The following is a 21,101-nucleotide window of genomic DNA, read 5'->3' on the forward strand; positions in this document are numbered from 1 at the left end:
AATTACATTGTGTTGGAGTTAAAACTGCGCGCGTTGGAGGTGCCTATAGAACTTGCGTAGTTTTACAGGTTCTTCTGCAGTTTAATTAACCGTTTTTCCATAAGTAACGCGCCAACATTTACCGAGTAGAACACCATTTAACACAAAAAAAGGAACCACATTTTTTTTTTTAAATTTTGTTTTGTGAAATGTTAAACAGTATTCTACTCGGTAAATGTCAGCGCATTACTTACGGAAAAATGGTTAATTAAACTGCAGAATCACCTGTTAAATTACACAAGTTCTATAATTGAATACCCCCCCACAAAGAATGAAAAGCAAAAATGTTTTTGTAAACTCTTGAAAACTTTTTTTAGATCAATTAAAAACTATGTAACACACACAAAAAAACATGAATCACATTTTCTTTGAAAACTTTATTTCAAAACGTCCGCTGAAGATTACTCCACGATGTGATAAGTCACTTCACTATACGAGTGAGCACACGAACGTATCCTGTAAAAAAAAAAAAAACACTACTGAAGGCGGTGAAATGGCTTAGAATAGTTTCAGGATCCAGGGGTTCATACCATGCAAACGGTAAATTTGCGATGGGGTTGATTATTAGATTCGTTGTCAGTGACCTCGAATACCCTTAAAAAAACAAATTAGAGTGGTCGATGTTCTGTTGTGGTGTAAAGTAACATTTACCGTAAGTTTATTTAATAATGAATAAATATCGAAAATTTCAGGAAGATATGACTATTATTTGATTTTTGCTAGATTTTTAAAACATGGGCATGTTTACGGCTTCAAAAACGTCACTACATAGGAACGTTGTTTTAAAGTGTCGATAATATAAACACGATTTTTGTCTCGCATTTTCATTATTTTGTAGCAGAAACAAATAGAATTCTTTTTCTTGTGCATCAGTGCCTCCCCTGACTGTGCGATATGGCACATACTGACCAATCAGAGGCATAGCGTAAGGACCTTCCTTACCCCCTAAGGAACTCTAACAGCTTCCGTTCCGAATGAGAAAAACTCCTTTTCCAGCCAGACACCAAAGAGAGCAGACCTGTTTCCTCACTCTCTCTCTCTCTCTCTCTCTCTGCCTACACCGGTATCGACGATTCCCACTTGGGAATAACTACCAGGCAAAGGCAGACAAGTTTTATCAGAGTTATCTTTTGGGCATCTTACCCTGACTCACTTCAATAAACCTTTTCCTTAAGTTTTACAAAGTTGTTTGTTCGTTTATTCAGTAACTTGTGTTGAATTATTTATTTTAATAGGGAGTGCCCGAAAAGCACTAACTGAACTCCTTAAAATTTTTGTATGCTGTAAAGTTTTTTTTCTTTTTTTTTTTTCTTTTTTTTAATATTAGCAGTTTATTTGAAGCTTCTTTTAAATGGTAAAAAATGTAGGATGATAATATTAAGTTAAATTACAATTACATCGTGTTACATATAGGAGGGGGGGGTAAAACTGTGTCGCGCGTTGGAGGTACCTAAAGGTAAATCTTTAGTTGGTACTCGTCATCATTTTAAGCAAAAAAAAAAAAAAAAAAAATGCTCCAAATTTTGGTCAATGTCAAGTTTCTTTCTAACTCCTCCAAAAACTTTCAATTACGACTTTTAAAGGTTTTCGGTGGTGCTGAAAACGAATATCACAATTAAATTTGGGGCAGTTGTAGTTTGTAGTTTTCATGATTTTTTTTTTTACATGAGTATCACCACTTATCAAGGCCTTGAGGCCACTCGAGGATAAGGGTTAAAGAGTGTACAGTAGAAATTGGACAATATAGTAATCGTTAGTAATGGAAATTTCGTGAATTTGTTAACTTATATGGAACGGCTCATCAAAACCTTGTTTACGTTAGACTTGAAGACAACCATATTGCAATCAGCTGGAAAGCAGGAAAACGGAAGACAATTCCATAGATCTAATAAAGAAGCTTTGCTCATGGAATCTACATTTAGGTTTAGGTACAGATAAAGAGTGGGGGAAATTATTGATAGTGATTTCTGCTAGACGGGTGTTTTTTGTGAAAGTTTGGCGAGGGGGGAACGATAGATTGGAGCTCAGCCGAGCACTTGCCATGAAAATAACGATAAAGTAGAAAAAATAAACTCGCAGCATTTCTTCTGTGAGGAAGAGGTTGCAGGGAAGAGAAAAGGACATCTCCCAGGAGACTACGAAGTCTATTTTGAACTCTATCAAGGCAGTATAAGTCCTTTCTAGCAGCTCCTGCCCAGATGTGGCAACAGTACTCCATCCTTGGACGTACCTGGCTCTTATATAGATAGAGAATTGCATAAGCAGTGAAATATCTACTGAATCGATAGAAGGATCCCACCATTTTTCCAGCAGCCTTGGCAACGGATTTAATGTATATGTTCCACTTAAGATCAGGAGTGAAAGTCAAGCCCAGAAGCTTGTCAAAACACGAAGCCTCCCCAAGACGAGAGCCATTCATTTCAATTGATGCCAACAATTTCTCTTTTCTTTTCTTTTTTTATTTTATACTCTTTTCATACTTTCGTTTTTACAGCATATCGTCTTTTTAAAATTGTACTTTTCCCCAGTATAAGTGTATGTTTTCATTTCTATTTAAGAGATTTTGATCCTCCACCGCCTCCCCTAATGTAAACAATTTTTGTGAAGCATCTGTTAAAACTTATACAAGTTCTATAATGAAAAAAGAACGAAAAACAAAAGTGTTTTTTGTAAACCGCTGGTGTAAGCTAACTGACAGTATTATTAGCATCCTAAATAATGAGATTAAAAAAAAAAAAAATGAATGAATCTCTTAGTAAAAAAAAAAAAAAAAAAAAGCGCCCGTTTTCGAGGGTGCTGAAAACGAATATCACAGTTAAATTTGCTTTATGATATGAAGAAATTACTATGTGACCAGAAAGTGGGTGCTCATTTTACGTTAAATTTATATAGGAAAGCGATCCCCCCTTTCCGAAAAAGTAATTTCTTCATATCATGAAAACTACTTATCTGTCTAAAATTTAAATGTGATATTCGTTTTCAGCACCACCGAAATCTATAAAAGTCGTCATTTGAAAGTTTTTTTAAGGAGTTAGGAAGAAACTGGATATTGACCCAGATTTTTTCCGAAATAAAATTTAAGACTAACAATAAATGTTAGTTAAAACATTAGCGAAAAGCAAGCAAAACAAATATGTAAGATATTTCAATGATCTCCATGCTACAATTGAACAACTCAAGGCCTAAAAAAAAAAAAGTAAATAGATCAACAATCCGGAAGTGATGTCATAACTCGCCATCTCTCGCATCTGAGTCCGACAAAAAACAAAACGTCGTAGAAGTTTAAAAAGAGGAGAAACATTTATGGGTGCTGCTACTTCGAGTCATTCTCCTTATGGATCTAATTCAACAATTGATCAGATTCCAGTACCAGCAGATCCTGTTCCGTATGCGGGGCCGAAAGGAAACTATCATATTATACAATGTTCCGTGGACGCGACTGCCTCATTCGCAGGTTTCGGACAAGTGTCCGTTTCTTCAAATATCGACTCTCATTATCAGACCCTCAGTGGACCCTACGCCTCCGGTTTTCGTCTCGTGAGCTTCTATTGTGTCCCCTACTCAGTGAGAAGAAGAGCATTTTCTCGCACCATGACCTTTCCGTATGTCGGTATATATTTCCACGCCCAACTCTTGAAACCTCCGCCCATTAACGAGCAATGGCAATTGACAATTGTCAAATCGGAGATGCACATCCAAGTGATCCGAACGGGTATTTTGAGCGCTGAAATCCAGGGTCGCACCGAAAACATCACGTCTTCGATTGCTAACATGGCTAGCCGAGGGGGTCGGCTTATTTGCATCGAAAACACACAGAAACGGCTCGCTCAGACTATGAAGCAGGCTTTCAGGGGCGTAGGAGCCGCCCAGAGTGTCGATGTATTTTTCGAAATGCCCTTACATCCCAACCCAGTGATCTACACCTACACCGTGGCCTCAATCCCGTTAACTCTACGCACAGCAGGATTCCAGTCGGTCTCCGTCACTTGCGACTGGAACGGAATCTTTGGTCAATACCTGGATGCTGGTTGGCGATTAAAGGAAATCTACCTTGACCAGGGAGCCGCAACGAGGGCCTTCTCTACCACGGCGACCATGAATTCGCTGTGGTATTTTGAAAAAGAGGCGGCGTTGATGCAGGACACCCGCCCACGATATCAAGGGACGGTCGTCTTTTACGAATTGAAATCCACTACCCAAGGCCAGAACGTTGTCGCCCATACAGATAATTGGGGGGACCTGTTATCTCGTATGGGAGAGAGAGGTTGGGAACTTGCTTGCATTCTGGATGTTCCTGAAATTCGAACCGGATTCTTTAAAATGTACTCAACTCTTTTATTCTTTTTCCAGAGAGAATTGGTTTAAAACGCCATTTGTCAGCTCAAATCGATTCATTATTTTATTCGTTTTATTATTTTATTCGTTTTATTAAAGAAAAAAGTCCGTTTAATGATCTGTTTGAAAATACGATGCTTGTTCAGAATTCGACCTGATTAAAAAAACAAAACAGAAATACAGGAAAATATTTATTATATACGTCGGTCAAAATGAAAATGACATATTCCAAAATTCACGTCAGTTGATCAAGTATGTTTTATTTATTTATTTATTTTTTTGTATTTTTTTTTAACTAAGAAGGTCAACTTATATGAAAAAAGTAAGGATGGCATGTTCCGCTTGCTTTCTTCGACATCTTTACAATTCATCACCGACTAACCCCTCCTTAACAAACTCTAGACGTAAAAATCAACCTTGTAATGAATAAATAGCTAAAAATTGTAAAGAGATTTTTCCCCAATTTTTCTATATGGAAAAAAAAATCTATTTACGTGATTTTTAGAATATGACATTTGTTCCGTACATGCATCTTAAAGATTTTTTGTATTGTTTTTAATTAGATCGAATTCTGGACAAGCACTAAATTATTGTTATTAGTGGGTGGTGGCACAGATTATAACGTAATAATAAATACTTTGCATACTTTAATTTTGCCCATACATTACCTTGGTTAATTCCTATTTCACGTAAATTATTTGTTTGTTATCTAAAACCGTTTTGGTTTTGGCAATACTCTCCTGAACAAATTTTAAGTACTTTTATATTATACAAATGAAAAAAAAAAAATTGAATTTCAAATGGTACTCACGTAATTGCCATGCCGCAAATAGTACCAAATCCAAAAATTACAGAAAACGATAGGTAGAAAAATAATTATTAATGAACTGTTTTCGATACAGTTTTCCGACATTTTGAATTACGTTCGTCACGTGACGTAAGCAACAGATTTTAATTCTCTCCCCTGTCAACTTATTTTATTTATTTTATTTTAGAAAGCGTAATATAGTGATTTCGCTTAATTTTATTTTTTTTTTATTAGTGATTATTTTTCTACCTTATCGTTTTTCGTCATTTTGGATATGTTACTATTTGAGACCGGACAATTACCTAGGTACCATTTGTTTCACTTCAAATTCAATATTTTTTGTTTGTATAATATAGAAGCGCCAAATTTTATTTAAATCATGTTTTAATAATTAAAAAAAAAAAGTTAAAACTAGTGATAGTGATTTTTTTTTTCCTAGAATAGCCAATAAACGGGAAAAATGTAATCGCCATCTTTATAAACAAATCAAGAAAAAGGTTGGCTAATGAAGAACCACAATTCAAGTTTATAACTGTCTTTAAACTAAAAAAAAAAAAAAAAAAAAAAATGCAAACTTTAGTTATCGTCTTTCCGTAGCTGGCCTCTTTTCAATTAGTTTAAATGTGGCATTTATTTTTATTTATTTGGAGTAGTTTTCAATTCGTCCGTTTACGTGTACCAATGTACCATGAAACTTGTTACAATTTAGTGTTTTTAATATTATTTAAAATGTTTACAGTATTGACATTCATTTCACTCTAAATAATTTGCGTGATTAAAATAGGAATTAATCCAGTGGGACTTATTGTAAAAATGAACCGGGGGGGGGGGGGTATTTGTTATTACCTATATTTTTAAAGGTTAAAATCGCTTTTTTTTTTTTTTTTTTTTTTTTCTTTACTGGTTTTGTCTTTTTATTGATTAGGTTTCATTGTTCAAAATGCAATGCGCAAGTTTCACAAAGATCGTATCTCATCTCATCTTCATCGTCTTTCAGGGCGTTTGTTCACCAAATCTACACGACTTCTCCAGTTCTCTCGATCTCGCATGACAGTTTGCAGGTCCCAAACATTTTCCAATCCTGTGTCCTGTAGCAGGTTGTCAATGTAGAAGGTGAAAAAAATTAATTTTCCCTTAAACCTTAAAATCCAATGACTACTCAGTCGAGGAAAGGAAACAATGTGCACCTACCTTAAGTTGCGGAAGAATTGCCCCCTTCTGTGACGTGACAGTCAGTTAACAATTGTTAGCCAGCAAAGCTTAGGTAATCAAAGAATAGCTTTCTGGCACTAGCCACAAATGCATCTGGAAAAAAAAAAAAACTTCACCACTGGGCAGAATCTCCCTTTAAATAACCAAAAGGTCATGTGATTAACTGTCACCTGACCTGGAAAAAAAAAACTTTGAGAAAGCAAAGTAAGTGCACACCACGCTCCCTCTCTTGAGCAGTCATTAACCCCCCCCCCCCGATTTTTTTTCACAAGATCATTTTTCTTCTATCACGGTTTGGGTGTCCATTTGTTGGTATCCAGAAAACTAACTTGCTGGCTTCCTCTTCGCTCTCTCATGCAGTGACCGAAGGATTTCTCTGCTGTACTTTCAGTGATACTGGTGATAGGTCACCATAAAGCTGTTAGTTTGCTGCGTGGCTCCTCCATGATGTATTGAGGGCCATCCTGAGCATCCTCACGTAACAGCCATCCAGTCTCTTCTTCAGCACAATTGTAAGAGTCCATGCCTCAGCACCATAGAGAAGGACTGTTTCTACTGTGACAACAAAGAGTCTTACTTTAAACTTTTCTGAGAGAGTGGACTGGATGACTTGTGACATGCATGCACTTCTAGGTGTATCAGAATTTTTGTAGGAATTTTTTACATGTCTAACACGAAACTGCGAATGAAATATAAAAAACTCGTAATTTCTCTTTTAAAAGTGGGTTGTTTATTTTCTTTATGGATTATACTTCCAAAATAAACTATTAAAGTTGTTTTAAAAGTAATAGAAATATATATATATATATATATATATATATATATATATTTTTTAAACTAATGAAATTAATTGAAATTTACGAGCTCGGTGTTTTTCAATTTTTAAACTTTAAAAAATTTATCAAAATTTTTCTATTGATTCTATTTTTACGATATTTTCAGGGTCAATGTGAAATTTTATGCTCTTTCCAATAAACCGAATATAATATTTTAGACAAACGTTTATTTTTTTTAATTCACGCCCCCCCTCCATTTTGAAAAGTCTATTAAATAGTAAATAATTTACTCACCAAGGTTTTATATATCACAAATTGAAGATAAAAGATCTATAAATAATATATTCAAATTTAAAACAAAAAAGTAGTGTTTTTTAGAAATTTACCTGTAAAATCCGAAGTTTAAAAACTTTTTTTTTTAAACCACGTTGTTTTTTTTTTTTGTTTTTTTTAATGAAACCTTGGTTCTTGCTCCTTTAATTGAAAAAACATTAGGGTTTGAATTACAGTTTTCGAGGAGTTGTAAGCTTGGAAACACGGGGTGGAATTATTCAATATTTTTCACGAAATTTCTGACAGACCTAATGCTACACTTCAACTTTACTGTTCTCTGTAAGTGAAGGAGAAATCCTTCGTGACTGAGACAATTTGAATTTTGGTTCCTATTCAGAGTGCTCCCTTTTTGGGAGTTGGATTTTCCTCACATTAAGAACTGACCTTGTGTCTAACTCTGCCTCCTGGGGAAGCAAGTAAATAAGAACGAACAATAAGCAATACTTGAAAGTAATAATCTAAATGCTTTCTAAAATAAGCAATACGAGTTATGTCCCCTATTTCTGCAATTTTATTTTTTAAAAATCGATCTGTCACCTTTCTCATCAAAAAACTTTTTTGGATAAATTTTTAGATTAGGTCCACCTCCACAATTTTCTTTTAAATGATGACTTTTATAGGTTTTCGACGATGCTGAATACGAAAATTGCATTGAAATTTTGCTGAAATAAGTAGTTATCGATCGAGATATAAAAAGTTGTATTATGCATTGTATTCTATGGCGGCCATTTTTTTACGCACGTACGCGCGCGCCATAAACAAATCTACGTGCGTTATCGAAATATAAAAAGTTGTATTATATTTCTAATTTTCGATTTTGAGCGATTATCTAGATTCCAAATATGACCGTCTCATGTTTGTCTTTTTTTTTTTCTTGTTCTAACGTAACAAACACTCACTTGCGTTTCATACTAAATAAACGTTTTAAAATAAATTAAAACACCAAAAACTTATCCGGGTAGGTAAAAGATTAATTTATCTTTCCCTTATTTACTTGTTTATTATTTGTTGTATAGTGATTTCTTGGCCACCTTTTTTCGTTTTGTCGGCTATACTCTATTTTTGTATTCGATTTATTTGAAATATTGTCATTTTGATTTTTTAGGAATTATCAAAGGGAGGTCACTCGTGCTTTCCTCGTTCCTGAAAAGTTATTTTCTGTTATTTATCATTGCAATTTTTTCTCCTCATTATTATCCTAATGTCTCTACAATGTGCCATCGTTTTATTATTTTATTGTTTCTTTGTTTCTGTCTGTAATTTTAATCAGAACGATCAGTCTTAGCTGCCGCTATAACACCTTTTTTTTTTTTTTCACGTGTAAAAATACTTTACTTTTTTCCGTTTAGAGATTTACTTTATGCTTTTCTGAACGTACCTAAATTTATTATGTTGGGAAATATCAAAGAGAGATCATTCGCGCTTTTCTCATTCCTCTTAAAAAAAAAAAATAAAAAAAAGTGCAAGTTCAGAATTCAACCTAATTAAAAATATATATATTTCTTAATGATGTATGTACTCGTCATGGAATGAAGATCTCATTCTAAAAATCACATAAATTCATTTTTTTTTTTTTTTTTTTTTAACTAAAAAGATCAAATTTTATGAGTAAGCAAAAGGGACCGTCTTGCATTATCATCTTGAAAAAAAATAAAAAATAAAAAAAATAACGGGAGATAACTCCACAATAATTCAAACTTACAAGCTCAGACTTGTAATGTAACGGTTTCATATTAATTATTTTAAAAATGATTTTCTTTATATATAAAAAGATACTTGATTAAGTTATGTAATTTTTGGAATATGACATTTTCATTTCGTGACATGTATGTACATCATAAAGATATTTTCAGGTTGAATTCTGCATAAGAACCAAAAGTTATTTTCTTCGGTTATTAATTGTAAATATTTTTGTTTCTTCTCATTTTTATAAGCACAATCTGTCTCTACAATGTGGCATACATTTTTTTATTGCTCCTTTGTCTCTGTGTAATTCTACTCAGAATGGTCAAAGTGCTCTCTGCTCTGGTCTGAAATATCATATCATGACCTTTCTTCCACTGACCAGTAGATATTAAATTATCTTCAAGGAGGGGCAACATGTGGTACAAGAAAGGATTCCATAGCCGTTACAATGCCTTAAAATGATCCCTGCTCCCTCGGCATTAACACTTGCGTCTGATCCGTTTTGGAAATGAAAGTGGATTGCAGTTATTACAGTTCCTTCCTTGATTATGTAAGTTTGTTTTCAAGTCCTGCTGATTTCGATCTTTTGTTTTTGTTTTTTTTTGCTGAATTAATGCATTTTAATCTGCTGACGTAATTGTACACCAGTCACTATCTAATATGTTCTGGAATTTCAAAGGGAGATGAGTCCAAAATAATGCATACTTACTAGATTTATGTTGTCCTGCTTACGAATTCCCATTAATTAAAAATTACTTTAATAAAAATAAAACTACTTGATCAATTTATTTTCACATTACAGATATGTACATCATACAGATCTTTCTTTTTATTTTTGATTTGTTATATAAAAGGGAATTCTGGACAAAGGATTTGTATTTTGTCGTTTTTGACAGTAAAAAAAAGAAATGAAAAAGAGTGGAAAAAAATATTTAATGACTTATTTTAAGAGTGTACAACCTCCATTAAAATTGACAGAAAAAATTATGCTTTGCTGGTGTTCACACTAATATTTATATAAAATAATGCCTGAATTGATAAAATGTCTTAATCTGGAAAGTTTAAAAAATGTACAAATCTTTATGGAAATTATAAAGAAAGAAAACCTCATTATAGAAATGGATTAAAAGTGGGGGGGATATGTCTTACTTGCTATTGGCTTTCTTAATTTCACCTAAATGCTTGAAATGGATTTGTTCAGTTGTTTTTTTTTTTTTTTAATGAAGCTTTATTACACAATACTCCCTGATAAATATGTAACCTAAAAATCAAATTTTTAGAAAGACTCATGTGCAATGGTTAAAAATATAGCAATAACCAAAATTTATGGAAAACAATTGCACATTTTTTACTACTGTAAGCTGGTGTGACTCTGGCCACCCGGAGTTATATTGAGCCATCAGGAAAAATAAAAATAATAATTTGTAAATAATATATAATCTCTGCATTTTTTTTTTTTTTGTTCCCATTGGACACCATGCAGTTACACATAATCCTGGTATCTCTGCTACACTGTAGAAATCAATTATTTCATTTTTCTAGTTCATTTCTGAAATTAAACAAAAACTGTGGTAAGTTTAATAACGTCTAATTAATATGTAAAATAATTATTTTGATAGCACTTTTTAATATATTTTAATGAATTTGTGAAATGTTTGGAAGACTTTTTCGGACAATTTGTATATTAATTAACAAAATGGGATTTCTCAACTCAAATATTCAAAGTAAAAAAATAAATTGAATTTCTTTAATAAAAAAATTTATTGTGTTGTTTTTCATAAAATTTGGTAAATATTTTTTCTTCATAATATATAAGTATTTCCAAAAAATATGCACACAAATTAATACACATTGTTCTTTATAGATTGGGGGATTTCAAGTTTTTTTTTTTTTAGTCATTTATTATAATCCATGTGCTTATATTCTTACAGATTCAATTTTCTGAGAATTGTTTTCTATCAGTGGTGAATCCAGGGAAATTTGGGCTGGGCCTGGCATAGCAGACTCTCATATTTCAGATGCTCAAAAAGTGTCCCCAATCATTTTTTCTCAACAATTTGATAATATATAATCATGTCCCCAACAAATTTATCCTGATGTAATAAACATTTTCTTTTTACTATAAAATATGCTACTGTTAATTGTGATCTATTTTTTAAGCCGACTACAATTTGAGATAGTTGTTACTGATGTAACAATGATTAAAATGGGTTTATCTTAACACTTAAGTTTTACAGTATCCTCCGAAGCGTAATATCCGTCCTTGAATACACGTCTATCGCTCTAGATACTCTCACACCTGAGGCTATTACTATCAGATGGAGTATTGTTGCCATATTTGGGCTGGCAAATCTGTCTCATTTGAGAGTTTTTGATAAGGTGCAAAAACGTATCTGCAATTTAATTGGTCCCACCCTTTTCTTCTCTGCAACCTCTCTCTCTCTCTCACAGACATGATGTTTCTAGTCTCGGTCTTTTCTATAAATATCATTGTGGCATGTATTCTTCAGAATTGTCTGCTCTGTTCCCTGTTTTTGTTCCAGCTGGTTTCGTTCATTAGTCTAGTGGTTTCCATCAATTCACTATTTTGATACATCATTGTTAGACAGCTTCCTATTCCAGAAGCTTCTTTCAAAGAACTGTAGGTTTGTGGAACTCTCTTCCTGCTGACTGTTCACCCCATACCTTTAATCCTCGCCACTAGGCATCCCCTGTCTTTCATTTTTGTTAGATCCTTGCATCAAGTGGCTTCATGCCTTGTCTGAAGCGATTTCCATTAAAAAAAGTCTAAATCTAATATATAAACGGCTATATGTCTGCTTCTCCATATTTTCAAACTCTATCTCCTCCAAAACTAAAAGTCGTGGAGTAGTGCTGGAGCACTCAAATGATTGAATTTTTTACTGGATGATCTTTTATGGGTCTTTAACAGGTTAAAATTGTTTTTTAAGGAGTCAAAAATGGGTCAAAATTGAAAAAATCATTAAACATTTTGTACATTCATCTTAGTTTATTTTTTATTTCTAATTTTTAATTGTTTTATATGCATATGATGTTGTTGGTACAGTGGTAACGTCACCAGCTTTGAATGCTACGGTTTTGGTTTCAATTCTAGCTGATGGCACCTGAATAGTTTTTTTTTTTTTTTTTTTTTTTTTTACTTTTGAAATCACGACTATAATAATATATACAAAATCTGGACAAATTAAGATATATTTAAGCATATTTTACGCCGGGACAAAGCTGCCACCACTCTCCCTGCTAGTTGAGTTATAAAGCAAATTCTAACGGTATTTTTCAAATTTATTTGTTGTGGCATCAACTTTCTGCTGATACAGCATGAAAATATTTGTAAATGTGATTTTTTTTTTCTCTCTGAATAATTTGTATTATTTGATTTTGTTTTGAATGTGACATATCACAGATGAAGTTTTCCTCATTTGTTGTTAAAATTAGAAGGCAAATTTGAGTGAACAATACTCAAGTATGTTTTTTTATATCTTTTATTTTTATTTTTTGTTTTGTTGATTTCTTTATTTTGTTTAATCAGGACTTAGTAACATAGTAATAACAGTAAAATATTTATGTCTGCATTTTTGTAATATATAATATTTGTGATACAGATCAGTCCGACAGTGACTTTGTTGTTGGCCTTTTGTTCAGTCCTAGGTCAATCCTCCCAGGCTTCTTACCTTCTCTCTATTTCTATTTGCATGAAGTACTTCTACCATGCAATGTTGAGAGGATTGCTCAGACATTTTTTTTTTTTTTTTAAGTCTAAATACAGTATAACCACGTTGACATATCAGTTTTTGTTAGATTACCAAAGTTAAGTAACTCTGAGCCTGGTCAATACCTGATGTGTGACCATTTGAGAATACTAGGTGCTGTATGTAGGAGAATTACAACATTGTGGTCTCCCCTGATGGGCATATACAAGCAACTATAGGACTGCTATAGGACTGCTTGTGAATTTGATTTTCCCATGAAACTTCCTCCTTTGAAAGAAGCCGATTCAACCTACCATGGATGAATGGTGCTTCAGTATCAAGGAGGAGAGCTAGTGTGCTTATGCTAATACGTTGACTTCTGAAAAACCACACTTGACTTTGTGTCTAACCTTTTGCAAGGTAAATATGTCTGCATTTGACTACAATTTTTTGTTCAATAATTTAATTTGTTTTTTGAAATTTATAATTTGATATTATTCCTTTAAATCTTTGTATATAATGCTCTATTTTAAACCTTTTTTTAATTGAATTTTTTCATGTTATATACAATGTGAATAAGATTGTTTCTGTTTTAATTTGAAAAAAAAAATCATCAAATATTCAAAACAAAGGATAAAAATTGTTTTAAATATTTTATGAATTAATTTTATAATATATCCAATATTCTTATTCATTTTCTTGTCTTTATATTGGTATATTTAATATACAGAGCTTTTTCTTAATAACTTTTACTGACCAAGGACAAAATAAACTAAGTGTAACATCTGAACAGATACTACACTTTCTTTGTAATTGTTTTTTTTTTTTTCATGTTATCAATTTGTTTTGTTTTTAAGTTGAAAAACAAATGGGCATGATATCAATTATTTTATTTGATTTGCAAAAAGACATCAGAGTGCAGTGTTCTAAACACATTATTTTTTAACTATTTGTGAATCATGCTAAATCTGCATAGATTATCTCCCTTGGGACGGTCAAAACAACCGATTTGTTAAAAGCATTTTTAAATTTTGTTTTAGAAATGTTTTATTTTTATTATAAAATTTGTTATCTTTTCCTGAATTGTTCAGAGTTTTATATCTTTTTTATATATATTTATTTTAAAGTTTTTTTTTACTCATTAGTTTTCAACCGATATTTTCTGACCATCATTCAATTCATCGTTGAGATAAATTATTGGTGCTTGTGTGTTATAATTCTATGTAAAAATTGCATTTTAAGTATGTAATTACGTGTCATGTTGAAATTATTAAAAAGAACTTCCCAAAATTACAAAAAATGATAATTCTTTTTTTTTTAATTATCAACTTGTGCAATTTTTTTTTTTGTTTAATCAATGCTGCATAAAAAACTGACTTCTCTTCTTGTTTTCATTTAACCTTTTATTTCAAATGTTGATGATAACGATGTCTTATATATACAAAAAATATATAGTTCTAAGAGATCTTCAATTCAGTCATTTTTTGGAATTGTTTGAATTTTTAATAATTTCGATATGACACATAATATGGTTTTTACCTAAAATACATAAAAAAAACTTCTTTTAGATATCCAATTATAATGCACAAGTACTAAACTATCTAGCCAATGAAAGAAGTTAAGATGTACGCAGCAAAGGTTTCCCTACCATGGAATGCCCATTCGGCTATCTAAGCATTTTTTGTCTAGAGCGTTGGCTTTTCAAATCCGACTTTCCTAACCTTGTGTCACATCTTCCTACTGCAAAAAGAAAGGTAAATAACAAAATAAATTATAAATATAATTAACGCTGTACATCTTAATTTCTTTTTTTCATGATTCTCTTGGTTAAATAATTCATCGCCATTCATTTACCAAATTTAATAAATAATGGCAGCAAATTAAATACATTTTTCAATCTGGGTTTAAATCATATTAAATATAGTCTGTTTGTTGGTTTAAAATTTTTTTTTAATTCTCTAATTTCTCTGGCAGATATATTATGAAACCTGAAGAGTTTGTGAAGCCTTCTCCTACCTTTTTTTTTTTTTTTTTTTATATATGAAAATTTTTTAAAATGTCTTCATTAAAAATAAGTTTATTTTTTAATAATAATGAAAGTATTGTGTATGGTGCTAAGATAGACTATTTATTTTTTAAATTTCATCTCAATTAGAATCCTGAAAGATTTTATTTCAATAAATTAAAAGAACATTTTCATACCAGCATGTAGGAATAAATTTTGTATTAGAAATTGAACCATTTTCTTTTCTTTTTTAAATAAAAAAGGTCAGTGTAGTTTGCTTGAAGCATTTAGTGTCTATAAAAGAATTTTCAGTTTAAAGAAGGCAATGCAATACAGAGCTGTAACAGATAGATATGAACTGAAGCAAATTAATATATAATAGTGGAATAAGCTAAGCTAATTCAACCATATTAATAATATATAACAGATGAAAGATCTATATTGCAATATTTCAGGAAATATTCCTTTTTCAGACATGTGTTCAATTTTCAAACATGCATATTATAGCTATTGTACAATGAGCAAATTTCACAGAAATTAATTTGTTTGTTTTAATTATTATTTATCTGTTTTAAATTTATATTTACTTTCTCTGCTACAAATGTTAGGTTGAGGAAAAAAGTTTGTGCGCCATATTAAAATGATTTTGTGTGCTTGTTTCAATATGACTGTAAATTAAATCCATTTTTCATTTTGCTCACGTTACTCACCCTGTTGCCTAGACTACATATTCTATAATTTATAGTAACTTCAATAGTTTACAAATTTTATTTTGTCATATATTTTTCAACTTTGTGCCTTCTTTTTTTTTACAAGATTGCATTTCATTGTAATATGCTGATTCATATAGATAATATAATACTGTTATCTACAAGAACACTGTTTCGCTGTATGACCTCTATTCAGTGTGACTAGAGAAACAAGGAGTTCAGCTGATATCAAAATCCTATAATCTTGTTTTAGATATATTTTGTGCTCTTTAAATATCAAACACTTTCTGCTGAATAAATTTGTATAAACTGCTTGCAGTGCCATTATTTGTATTATGGATTTATATCTTCAATTTAAAAAAAAAAAATTAAACTTTGAAAATTAAATCCAATAACCATATTTTTTCAAATGTTGAATTATGTATTGAATCAATATTTTTTAAAGATTTTACTGATTAACACATACAAAAAAAATTGTACATATTTTTTCATGTTCTGAGTATTTTATTTTGTTTATCGAATTTTAACTTTTTATATGTACCAACAGTTTCTGTTATGATTACTGATGTCATAGAAGTAGTCAGAGGAAATTATCCTCTCTCACTTCGAAGTCCTCTTTATGCAACATTTATTACTGTGTGCTATTTTTATAACAGATACATTTTATGCTTTATATCGGTTGTCATTTTTCCAGACATTCTCATTGGTTTCATTGGTCGATACAATAAACAGACACCTTCATTTGCTTTCTTTTTTTTAACTTGTATTTTATTATCTAAGGCTTTTAACAGAGTATGGAACGATGGAAAATTATTCATATGGTATTAATGGACGAATGCTTAACATAATTAAATCCTTCTTAAATAAGAGGAAAATCCATGTTGTTTTCGATGGTCATACGTCAAAACAATATGATAGAAATGCAGGTGTACCTCAAGGGTTGATCTTTTGATCTCTAGATGAATGAAATTAAGAAAACAAAACACCAGTACAAATATTTGAAAATATATTTTTTGATGTAATGAAATGGATGACTTTGTTCCATCATTTTTCAGAAACAAAAAAAAAATCATTGGAAATTCAAAAAGGAGGGGGGGGGCATAGCGTTGTGAAAGAAAGTAAGATTTAAAAATAAATTTTTTAATGTCATATAGCCGTTAATATATTAACAAAAAATCTTACTTTTTTTTCACAGCGCTATGCTCCTCCTTTTTTGAATTTCCAATGACTTTTTCGTTTCTGAAATGAAACAAGGTCATACATTTCATTACATCAAAAAATATATTTTCAAATATTTGTACTAGTGTTTTGTTTTTTTAATTTCATTCATCCATCCAGAGGAAGTCTCGCAATAAAAACGAAACGTTGATGAACATATAACTTTGTTCCTTTTTTTTTTCGCTATTTCATCAGAATACTATTTTCATCATAAAGCTGTTTAAGAATCATTGAGCACTGTATATGAATGAATGAATATATATATATATATATATATATATTGATAATTGATCGGCCTTTGGATCATCTCTGAATTTAAAAATTTTCACTCATATACAGTGCTCAATGATTCTTAAACAGCTTTATGTTGCTTAACAGAATTTTTTTTAATATGCCATAACCATGGTTTTACGCACTTTTGCGATCGTCAGAACAAATTTGTGCATTAAGCCATCTGACAATAACAAAAGTGTGTGTGTGAAATTGGTTATGGCATTAAAAATACTTATATATATAATTATTTAATGCATCTACATACAATGTTATAAGGAGATATATTTTATGCATCCATTTTCAGTATTCAGTAGTTCAATTGTGCTCAATATGTGAGTAGAACTAAACAGTAAGTTATGAAAATATATGGCAATTAAGCTACACAATCTTCTGCATTTCATCCCCATATGAATGATGGTTCCTTATAGGAATGAAACGTGGAAGATTTTGTGTAGCTTAATTGCCATATATTTTCATAAATTACTTATATTTATATATATATAAGTAATTTATGAAAATATATGGCAATTAAGCTACACAGAATCTATATATATATATATATATATATATATATGGACAAACCGGTGTTATTCAGAATGTTTCATTAATAAAAAGTATGTTTAATATATTAATCCATAAAGTGAATGTATGTTAATGGATGAAACCAATAAGTACCAATGGACAATGTAGGGCCTCAAGCTCGTTCTAATGCCTTATCTCGGTGACCAATTAGTTTAAAGCGCTTCCTACATTATCAACTTGTGTTAATATATATATTACCGTTTTATCTGTTTAGTTACACATGTTTCAATTACCGAATCGTATCAACGATGTGATAATTTGATCAGTCTGATGAAATTATTGGATCGTTGATACGATTCGGTAATTGAAACATGTGTAACTAAGCAGATAAAACAGTAATATATATATTATAATGTTTGCTCTGCAATAGTATTGCGCACTCTCTTCAGGTTATTACTAATTACTATTTTTGCTATGTATATATATATTGTATTCGCTAAAAAAGTTGAAACTTTAGAAGAGATTTTTGTACATGCCAATAAAACCAAAAATTGCTACAAATTAAACTACCATAGCTATAAATCCCTAATCTACAAATAACTTAGCAAATCTTATATACATACATAAAAATGACTTGTTAAATACAGTATATCTCTACCTTCAGAATGTCTCGTTGAAAATCATGAGATTTTTTTTTTTTTAATCCTACGAGGGACGTTCCAAAAGTAAAGCCTCCTACCTTTTTAACTCCAAAAGTTGAAGGAATATGAAGATGTGAGCGATACCATTAAAACGAGTGACCTCTTGTGCTCCAGAATTTATTTTTCTACAGTCATCACTATTCTCCATGAACTTTTGCCAGGAATTCAATGATGCATGTCCATGTCAAGGCTTTCTTAGTCTTATATTGTCAATATCTGCAACAGAGAGATGAAACCTTCAGGTAATTAATGCATAAGTTCAATCATCATAACAATGCAATTCCCTCTGGTCTATTCGAGTGTAATAAAAAATAGGAGGCATTACTCTTGAATCACCCCTCGTATATTGCTGTGTGCTTTTCTGCTTAAAATATTTTAAAGCAATATTCTGCTGTTCTTTTACTGCTTATACAAATACATATATACCTCGTACTAGTAGAAAAATAAACCAGAGGGCTCAATTGTAATACAAGTGCAGTATATGTGCTTTATTTATACTCTAAACAATGAAGGTTCGATCAAATCATACCCACGTTTTACACCAACTGTCAACTAGGCCAAAGAACAAGAAAAATGTATAATCAACATTTGAAACAGAAAAATAAAGAGCTAGGTATCCTTCAAAAGTTTGGAAGCTATTTTAAAAGAACTCTTAGATGCTTGTTTATTTTATTTTTTTTTTAATTTTGAAAGTTGTTTAACATTGTTCTACAAGTTCTTTCAACTAGTAGCCGGTTGGTTTCATGAAATCTGGGTACTAACACGACCTACATAAATATGGATGGCCCTTGCACTAAAGTCATGTGACCTGCTGATGTCATGGAATACAGTTGGAAGATTCGATCGAAAAACTGTTACAACACGCATTCGTCTAGCTACAACCACTATCAACAAATTCCCTCACTCTCCATCTGTGCCTAAATTTAAACATAAATTCTATGAACAAAGTTTCTTTCCTAGAACTTTCCATCTGTGGAACCCAGTACTATGGTTCTGCTTTCCAGCTGATTACAACATGGTTGTCTTAAATTGCAATATAAGCAAGTTTATGTTGAGACGCCCCCTCCCTAAATAATCAAATTCTAACCAATTTTCTCCACTAACAATCACTACGCTGCTGTTTCAATTAACTGTCTTACACTTATAAACCCTTATCCTCAAGTGGCCTTCGAACCTTGATAAGTGGTGGCTGCCCCCCCTTTTTTTTTTTAAGTATAGAAGCAATGTCAAAATTCATTTCACTAAATTTACATGACTGAAATAGGAATTTCATTTATTTATTTGGTGTAAATAAACTTTATTAAAAAGAAAACGGAGCTGATATCTCAGTTTTTCCATTTTGCTTGTGATCTCATTCCATGTTTTAAACCTCATGTATGTAATGTATTTTTATATATATATATAATATAATATATATATATATATAACTGCTCAATACCTTAGAGCTTTGGACTAGTATAAAATATACATTTATCGCAAGCGTTTCACTCCATCTGAAGAATTCGCTAGACTAACTGTTAACCTGACGAATTCTTTTAGTAGAAAGAAACACTTGTTAAAAGTGTGTATTTTTACACTATTGCATATATAAACACAAATTCTTATATATTTGCAGAATATTATGGTTTGTTCTAAAAAAAAACAATTTTATGTGAAAAAAATATGTCTATTTTAATAGTAAAAAGTATAAACATGTTGTAGAAGTTTGTTTTAACACAAAAGTCACGGTTTTAAGATTGAGCGAAATAATAAAAAATGAAATGCATTTTTTTTATTATTACATTTATAAAAATAAATCAAAAAGAAGAAATTAGAAAAACAGCCATAAATGTAATTATGTTAGTAATAGCTAAGAACTTATAAAGATAATTCACTATCGACAGTCTGTTTGACAGATCTTGCTTGTCATTTTTCAGTGTGAGGGCCTGAATCTATATTTACATAGGTCTTGTTACTAGTCAATTGAGTCTATATTGTATATGTAAAAAAAAAAAAAAAAAAAATATATATATATATATATTTATAATCATATATCAAGGTTATGAAGAAGAATTATTGTATTTTTTGGCATTCTTCTATCAATCCTGTTTTTTTAATTCTGTTTGAAAAAAAGCATAAAATACTTGCTGCTTTTTTTAATTAACCCTGTGAATGTTTTTATAATTCCAAATTTATTTTTTATGTTTTTCAATGAATTAAAAATTTTAGACAAAACTTTTTCTTGTTGATATTCTTTGATTTTGTTTGTTTTATTTTTCTCAATAGAATTTTAAAAATCTGAAGTTGATTTTAAAATATTTCATTAAAGATACACGAGGGAAAAAGTCTTAACACTGGATTTGGTTTAAAAAAATGATTTATATTTTCAATTTTTTTCTTTTTTTTTGTCCAATGTAGAAATATTGGATTTGTTACCCTTACACATATCACCAGTGTGCTCTCTACACAAAATTTAGACATTAATAACGGTCTTCAATTAACATTAGGAGAGAGCAGCTATCACTTTACTTATATCGTTATAGCTCGACAATAAAGAAAAAAAAAAGGTACTGATTCAGAACCTGGTCCAAGATCACGTCGGCATCTTCTAGCAGTTTATGATAAGCTGATGGAAAAGCAGCCAGAAAAAAAATCGATGCAATTAGCCAATCAGCTGTCAGCAGACAACAAGATTCAATGAAATCGATTCATTGCAATAAGAAAATTTTATTTTAAAGGGAAGATGTACTACAGCCTGCTGTATGAACTTATCAATTATTTAATTATTGGAATT

General features: G+C 31.0%; 1 protein-coding gene across 1 annotated transcript; it reads left to right on the plus strand.

Moving 5' to 3' along the window:
• Nucleotides 1–267: 267 nt before the first annotated feature.
• LOC145249577 (uncharacterized) lies at nt 268–10,105 on the plus strand. The gene has a single exon (XM_080111275.1). The coding sequence runs from the start codon at nt 3,343–3,345 to the stop codon at nt 4,402–4,404; it is 1,062 nt and encodes a 353-aa protein (XP_079967401.1). The 5' UTR covers nt 268–3,342; the 3' UTR covers nt 4,405–10,105.
• Nucleotides 10,106–21,101: the final 10,996 nt, after the last annotated feature.

Source organism: Euprymna scolopes, chromosome 28 (assembly GCF_053919585.1).
Source record: "Euprymna scolopes isolate OS-2025 chromosome 28, ASM5391958v1, whole genome shotgun sequence".
Taxonomy (NCBI): Eukaryota; Metazoa; Mollusca; class Cephalopoda; order Sepiida; family Sepiolidae; genus Euprymna; species Euprymna scolopes.